Here is an 8,454-nt window from a genome sequence, read left to right as displayed (position 1 = left end):
TATACAGTAACACCACTGGAGGGGTCGGGTGATGTCTGTATCATTATGTGTCAGGTTCCTATAAGGTGTCAGGACGTGGCGGTCTATTTCTCCATGGAGGAGTGGGAGTATGTAGAAGGACACAAGGATCAGTACAAGGATCAGGTCATGATGGAGGATCAGCAGCCCCTCACATCACCAGGTAATAGACATGACTATATACACACGTCCTCTCATTATTTGTATGTAAAGAATTAATTCAGTCTCTGTATGTGTTCCCTACAGTCAGATCCAGTAAGAGAACAGCACCAGAGAGGTGTCCCCGTCCTCTTGATGAGCAGTATAAGGAGGACATTACTACAGGGAAAAATCTGATATATATTAATGCTACAGATATAAAGGAAGAAGAAGAGACGGATGTGAGCGGTGATGAGCAGTATAAGGAAGAGAAGGACATTCCTACTGGAAAAGATCTGACCTATATTAATGCTGCAGACATAAAGGAAGAAAAAGAGACGGATGTGCGAGGTGATGAACAGTATAAGGAGGACAAGGACATTTCTACAGGGAAAGATCTGATCTATATTAATGCTACAGACATAAAGGAAGAAGAAGAGATGGATGTGAGCGGTGATGAGCAGTATAAGGAGGGCAAGGACATTCCTACAGGGAAAGATCTGACCTATATAAATGCTACAGACATAAAGGAAGAAAAAGAGACAGATGTGAGCAGTGATGAGCAGTATAAGGAGGACATTCCTACAGGGAAAGATCTGACCTATATTAATGCTACAGACATAAAGGAAGAAAAAGAGACAGATGTGAGCAGTGATGAGCAGTATAAAGAGGACATTCCTACATGTTACCGCCCAGGTAAGTAGTAACCACTAAATACAGAGAAGGGTCACAGATTCTATTCAGTCACCGGCTGCAATTATATTTTCGGGAAGTATTAGTGTAACTAGAATCTCAAGGGCAAATACTATCCCCCCTCCCCCTCTATATTGACTCTATAGCAGTCGACTTGATACCATCACCACTACATAGTGACTGAATAATACCGCCATACTGTTTATGAATCAAACACATTATATACAGACTAATATTACTCCATATAGCAGTAGATACCAGCTCTCTGTCTCTCTGGAGTCGCTATCGTTCTTTTTTCATCCTGAGGATAGGGGATAAGTGTCTGATCGTGGGGGGTCCGACCGCCGGGACCCCCCCCCCCCCCCCCGTGATCTCCTGCCCAGCACCCCAGATCTCTCCAGGCACAGGTGACCTCCGCTCCGTGCAGGGATTACTGTCAACCACCGCACAAAGAGGTGCCCGACATGTCTCTTTATTAATCTCTATGGGAGAGACGGAGATACACAAACAGGATGCCAGGAAGGAGATCGCGGGGGTCTCAGTGGTCGGACCCCCCACCCAGTGATCAGACATATATCCCCTATACACATTAGGGGATACGTACTCATGTAATAGAATTTTCCTTTAAAGGGGTACTCCGGTGCTTCAGAATTCTGAACTTTTTGTTCGGACCGCTCAAAGCCAGAGGCAGTGATCATGAATTCGTGGCCACGCCCCCTCGTAGCGTCACACCACGCCCCCTCCCACATACATGAATAGAGGGGGTGAGACATCACGAGGGGGCGTGGCCGTGATGTCACGACCACTGGAATCTGGCTTTTGTTTAGAACGGGGGGTGCTGCAGGAGATCCTGGGGGCCCCAGCAGCCGGATCCCGCGATCAGACATCTTATCCCCCATCCTTTGGATAAGGGATAAGATGTCTAGCAGTGGAGTAGCCCTTTAAATCCCTTTATTCTTTCCCTTTGATACGGAAATGTTCCGGTTTGGGTCACCTGTGTGGGTCCAAATGGAGGTATAGGTGCGGCTGGCGAGTCGTGAGCGAAAATCATTAAAAATAAAGGTTCCTCTTTTAACTTGGTTCCAGGAAAATTTCACTAACTTTATTAGGACATAAGTCTTTCTATACACATTAATAGACAAAAATGTGATACTCTCTGCCTAGACAGGATAGGGGATAGGTTATAGATCACGGAGGTCCAACCCTTGGGACTCCCTGCGATCTCCTGAATGGGGCCCCAGCAGTCTGCCGGAAGCGGTCATTCCGACCCCTACAGGATGCCGCGGCCGACACACCCCCTCCATATATTTCTATGGGATACATGGAGGGGGAGTGTCGGCCACCGCTCCATGCAGGGTCGGTCCGCCCCCTTCAAGCAGACTGCCAGGGCCCCATTCAGGAGATCGCAGGGAGTCCCAAGGGTCGGACCCCCGTGATCTATAACGTATCCCCTATCCTTTGCCTGAATTCTCTGGCTGGCATGAGGATTATAAAGGGGGCGGTTTGGATGACTGCTCAATTATAACCTGCGGGGTCAGGTGGATTGGGGGGCACGGTCATTTGGTCCCTGACTGGGCCCGATAGCAGTGATTTTCCCTGAGGCTGTGTCCACATGATTGTCAAAGACTGGTGTCCCTGCTTCTTGTAAGGCAGTGGTGTCAACCTGTGGCCCTCCAGATGTTCCAAAACTTCAACTCCCGGGCATGCTGGGAGTTGAAGTTTTGCAACATCTGGAGGGCCGCAGTTTGAAGACCACTGCACTAAGGGATTTACCTTTTGGGGACAGTCTGCAGACAGACCTTTGGTGTCCAGGCATGCTGGGAGTTGAAGTTTTGCAACATCTGGAGGGCCACAGTTTGACACCACTGTTGTATGGCTGCTCCGCTATCATAGCAAATATCGTTCTTCAGTTTTGCAGTAAATCTTATTTTAAAATGAAGGATGGATTTACAAAGTACTATTGCTTAGAAATACAAAAATATTCTGGGTTGTTAAGGGGTTAATACTGATCATAAAATCTGTGTTATTCTCTGCAGATTCTTGTAGCAGGAGATCAGAGGAGAATCTTATATCTTCAGATTATAAAGCAGATGATGATATCACACAAGATACATATGAAGAACATTCCATTATCCCAGATACACCCTCAGCCCTTCACAGCCAAGATCTCTCATCTCATCCTTATATACAGGTCCTGTCTTCTCAGTCATCACTGGATGTTAAGGAAAAAGGTCACAGAAGGGGTGTTGGACATCAACGAGCTCATACAGGAAAGAAACCACATTCATGCTCAGAATGTGGGAAATGTTTTACTAAGAAATCAAATCTTGTAGTACATCAGAGAACTCACACTGGAGAGAAGCCATTTTCATGTTCAGAATGTGAGAAATGTTTTACTTCTAAAACGCAGCTTGTTCAGCATCAAAGAACTCACACAGGGGAGAAACTGTTTCCATGTTCAGAATGTGGGAAATGTTTTACTAAGAAATCACGGCTTATTGCACATCAAATAACTCACACAGGCGAGAAGCCATTTTTATGTGCAGAGTGTGGGAAATATTTTACTCGGAAACCTGACCTTGTGGTACATCAAAGAACTCACACAGGAGAGAAACCATTTTCATGTTCAGAATGTGGGAAATGTTTTGCTCATAAATCACATCTTGTTAATCATCAAAGAACTCACACAGGGGAGAAGCCATTTTCATGTTCAGAATGTGGGAAATGTTTTGCTTATAAATCACATCTTGTTAATCATCAAAGAACTCACACAGGGGAGAAGCCATTTTCATGTGCAGAATGTGGGAAATGTTTTACTCGGAAATCAGATCTTGTTAAACATAAAAGATATCACACAGGGGAGAAGCCATTTTCATGTGCAGAATGTGGGGAATGTTTTATTGTTAAATCAGGTCTTGTTGTACATCAAGAAACTTACACAGGAGAGAAACCATTTTCATGTTCACAATGTGAGAAATGGGGGGGCGTGGCTTGGCGCCGACTGAGATGGCTGCTCTTTACGCCGGCTCCCGCTCCTCTGGCCGAGCACTAGCTCTGAACTACAGGTGACTCTGCTTGAATCAATGGGGAGGACCTCCCGACGTGCCAGACACCCTTCTCCTTCTGCCCGGCTGTCTTACACCCCGCCCGGTGGCATTCTTCGGTAACATAATACAGATATAATCTCTGTTCTTGACAAGAATATTAACCTTACAAACATATGTACGAAAGAAGAAGATCACATAGCTTAATAAATATATGATAAATCATTGCGGAAATTCAGACCTGTTGGAGAACGAGTCTCCAAATATAAGATCCAAAAAGCTTCTCACAAGAATACTTGTTACTCCGGTCTCCGCCTCTAGGTGGGGGACGCACCCTTTCTATCCTGGAGATACTAAGGCTGGATGTATCACCTGCATGGACTTCTACAGAGAGTGCCTTGGAGGGGCCCCCAGTGGGGGACTTGCTCGCCCTCCATAAATTAGCTATCCAGAATTGGAAGGCAGCCGAGCAGACCTACCCATTCACCGATGTTCCTTCTGATTTACCGCTTTGGCATAATCCTCACTTTTCACATCTGCTGGTTTGTCTGGACTCCCAGTTCTGGACTGAGTGTGGGGTGACCATGTTGGAGAGTCTATATACAGATAAAGTTTTGCGCTCCTTTCTACAAATCCAGACTGATTATGGTGTCCTGAGGGAGGCCTTTTATAAATTGTGACATGCCAGGGAGGGGCAGTTCTCCAGTCTCTTCATATCCACTGATAGGGGGGTTACCGTCGCAGGGACAGAGGGGTCTGGTTTTGATTCTGTACACCCACCTCATCCAGGCCAAAATTTCTAAAACTCCTCTCCAGGCTGAAAGGCTCTGGAGACCCCATATTCCCTCGCTGACGGGTGAGAATTGGGAGGAAATGCAATCTTCCCATTTGTTGGTATCTCCAGCTGCTAATAATAAACTCATCCAACTTTATATTATTGACTATTGTTATATTACTCCGCTCTTACTGTATAGGATTGGGCGCGCACATCGCACCTGTTATTGTTGTTCTGCCCCTAAGGTGGGCTTCTGGCACTTTATAGGGGACTGCTCTTAAGTGGCGTCCTTTTGGAGGGAGGTCTTTTATAAATAGCCATGGAGGTGCAGTTCCTGGCGGGGAGTTCTCCAGTCTCTTCATATCCACTGATAGGGGTGTTACGGTCGTTGTTTTGCCCCTAAGGCGGGCTTCTGGCACCCTATATGGGACTGCTCTTATGTGGTGTCCTTTTGGAGGGAGGTCTTACTGCTCTTAGATTCTTTAGTAGCCCCTCTCCCCCAGCTGACCCCCTGATTTATTTGGTATCCTGGATGAGGAGTTGTGGCCCCATTATGTGTGTACTTTTCTTGGAGAAGCCCTGTTCCTGGCTAGGAAAGGGATAGGATTACGGTGGATGGATCCCAGACCCCCCACCTGTACTCTATGGAAGAAGCTGGTAAATTCTATTATCCCGTTCTCTAAGGTGGTGTATAAAAATAGGAAATGCTAAATTTGAGGGTGTGTGGGGCGCCTGGTGTTCCTCCCCCCTGACTCCCCAGAGTCAGTGCGTGGTTTATCTGATCCACATATGGTGAATGTTGGTTCCTAGATATGTTCCTGTCTTATGTGATTGTGCTGACACGAGGCGGTTCGTTCGGCGGCAGCTTTCCCATTCCCTTTTTATTACTTGTCTTCTCTTTTAACTTAATTTCTAAATAGTGCTTAATCAGTGCATGTGTAAGGGGGGGCGGACTACTTTGCTGTTTTCTGGCACCTCAGGGTGCGGCGTGTTCTCTGTTATTGTTCCTTTTATCAGCTCGATCCTGACTGTATGTGATGTCTCCCTCACCCTGACTGCTGCCCTTGTATGTTCCTGTATTTTTGCCGGTCTTACTAACTTGTAATGCCGATGGTCTTTTATCTTTTAATAAATCCAATTTACCCTAATTACCAAATTTTTCCCTGCTGTCACCTTTGCATTAGAATTTCGGCCTGGATGGGCCTTAAGCCAACCTGAAAAGAGATCCACACACACCAAAATTTATTCTGACGATCTTCTGACAGCCAAATCAAATGGCAATTTCTCTTTACTGATTCTCTTGGACCTGTCTGCGGCTTTTGACACTGTGGATCACCAGCTCCTCCTCAGTAGTCTCCGCTCCATCGGTCTCAAGGACTCTGCTCTCGTCTGGTTTTCCTCCTATCTCTCTGGCCGCTCCTTTAGCGTCTCGTTTTCTGGCTCTACTTCTTCTCCTCTTCCCCTTGCTTGACATTTCCATCTCGGTATGTGGTACTACCATAACTCCCGGGCAGCAGGCTTGCTGTCTTGGAGTTATATTTGACTCTGATCTGTCTTTCACTCCCCATATTCAGTCTCTTTCACGTTCTTGTCACTTGCATCTCAAAAACATTTCCAGAATCCACCCGTTTCTCACTATTGAAACTGCTAAAACTCTCATTATTGCTTTGATTCACTCTCGCCTCGACTACTGTAACTCTTTACTAATAGGCCTTCCTTTCTCCAAACGCTCTCCTCTCCAGTCCATCCTTAATGCTGCAGCCAGACTCGTCTTCCTCTCCAGCCGCTACACTGACGCCTCCTCCGTGTGCCAGTGACTACTCTGGTTACCAATTCAGTCCAGAATACAGTACAAAATCCTCAGTCTCACACACAAAGCTCTCCACAATGCTGCACCTCCCTACATCTCCTCTCTCATCTCCGTCTACCATCCTACATGTTCTCTCCAATCTGCTAATGATCTCACACTAACCTCTTCTATAATCCGAACTTCTCACTCCCGTCTCCAAGACTTCACTCGTGCTGCACCATTTCTCTAGAATGCTATCCCAATCCCTCAGACACAACAACAACATCCATAGTTTCAAATGTGGCCTAAAAACACATCTCTTCAGACAGGCCTATAACAGTCTCTAATTGGCCTCAACATATCCCCAACATATCCTCAATATATCCCCAACATATCCTCAACATATCCCCACACCTCTTGTTTGAATAGTTATTGTGTAATTTTATGTCTGATACTTGTCTTTGTTTGTACCCCATAATTGTAAGCGCTGCAGAATCTGTAGGCGCTATATAAATAAATAAATAAAAATAAATTCATACCCTCCTCACAAGGGGAGCTGAATACAGTGGTCCCTCAAGTTACGATATTAATTGGTTCCAGGACGACCATTGTATGTTGGGACCATAACTCTATGGAAACCTGGTAATTGGTTCTGAAGCCACCAAAATGTCATCCAAAAATAGGGAAAAGTGAGGATTAAAGAAAGATAAGTAGATACTAATATAGATAAAGCAAATCCTTCCATCTAAAAGTAATAGAGATCTGCTGGAGCTGTAACTCTTTTTATTATAAAAATGAAAAACAAATCTGATATAAAACAAAAACAAGCTTAACCAGCTATAACAAACTGTCACGATTCGGCTGGCTGGAGGTGGATCCTCTGTGCCAGAGAGGGATTGGCGTGGACCGTGCTGGTGGACCGGTTCTAAGTTGCTACTGGTATTCACCAGAGCCCGCCGCAAAGCGGGATGGTCTTGCAGCGGCGGTAGCAACCAGGTCGTATCCACCAGCAACGGCTCAACCTCTCTGACTGCTAAAGATAGGCGCGGTACAAGGGAGTAGACAAGAGCAAGGTCGCAACGGCAGGAGGTCTGGAACACAGGCTAGGAACACACAAGGAAACGCTTTCACTGGCACAATGGCAACAAGATCCGGCGAGGGAGTGCAGGGGAAGTGAAGTATAAATAGGGAGTGCACAGGTGAACACACTAATTAAGCCAGCTGCGCCAATCAGTGGCGCAGTGGCCCTTTAAATTGCAGAGACCCGGCGCGCGCGCGCCCTAAGGAGCGGGGCCGCGCGCGCCGGGACAAGACCGACGGAGAGCGAGTCAGGTACGGGAGCCGGGATGCGCATCGCGAGCGGGCGCCTCCCGCATCGCGAATCGCATCCCGGCTGAGAGAGGTATTGCAGCGCACCCGGTCAGCAGGTCTGACCGGGGCGCTGCAAATGCGAGGATGTTGCGAGCGCTCCGGGGAGGAGTGGGGACCCGGAGCGCTCGGCGTAACACAAACATAACATAAATAAAATTACAAAAACAAAATCTGCCTAACCGGCCAGCCCAAATTTACTAAAATATACTTTTACTTTTTTCCCCATACCAAAAGACAAAATAACACACACAAACACGCATTCCAAAAAAAAAGAACAGAAAAATAGCCCAACTTGGCTTATAAAAATATATAAAACATAAAATAAAGCACGACTTGGCTATAAAACAAAAGAAAAGGAACATAAAAGTAGCACAACTTGTCTGTAACTCAAAAATTACCCTTACCCAGGGAAAAAAAACAAAACAAAAAAAAAATATATAAAAAAAAAATATATAAAAAAAAAAACAATCATTTATTCCAGTACAACTTGCTACTAAATAACACTCTGCCTCCCAGCCAGAGATCCACCGGTGAAAGAAGGGCAGGGAAAAGCAGCGCGGAGATGCGGCCGGAGAGAGGGCCCAAAGAGGCAAGCCCCACGCACCGCCCCCGCAAGGCCCGCGAAG

The 8,454-nt window shown here is 46.2% G+C and overlaps 1 protein-coding gene across 1 annotated transcript; it reads left to right on the top strand.

The window, feature by feature from the left end:
- Nucleotides 1-58: 58 nt before the first annotated feature.
- On the top strand, nucleotides 59-6,956 carry LOC130298136 (oocyte zinc finger protein XlCOF7.1-like). The gene is made up of 3 exons (XM_056551045.1): nucleotides 59-181; nucleotides 265-852; nucleotides 2,886-6,956. The coding sequence occupies exons 1-3, from the start codon at nucleotides 94-96 to the stop codon at nucleotides 3,899-3,901; spliced, it is 1,692 nt and encodes a 563-aa protein (XP_056407020.1). The 5' UTR covers nucleotides 59-93; the 3' UTR covers nucleotides 3,902-6,956.
- Nucleotides 6,957-8,454: the final 1,498 nt, after the last annotated feature.

This window comes from Hyla sarda (assembly GCF_029499605.1).
Source record: "Hyla sarda isolate aHylSar1 chromosome 1 unlocalized genomic scaffold, aHylSar1.hap1 SUPER_1_unloc_24, whole genome shotgun sequence".
Taxonomy (NCBI): Eukaryota; Metazoa; Chordata; class Amphibia; order Anura; family Hylidae; genus Hyla; species Hyla sarda.
This window is presented reverse-complemented; position numbering and strand designations above follow the sequence as displayed.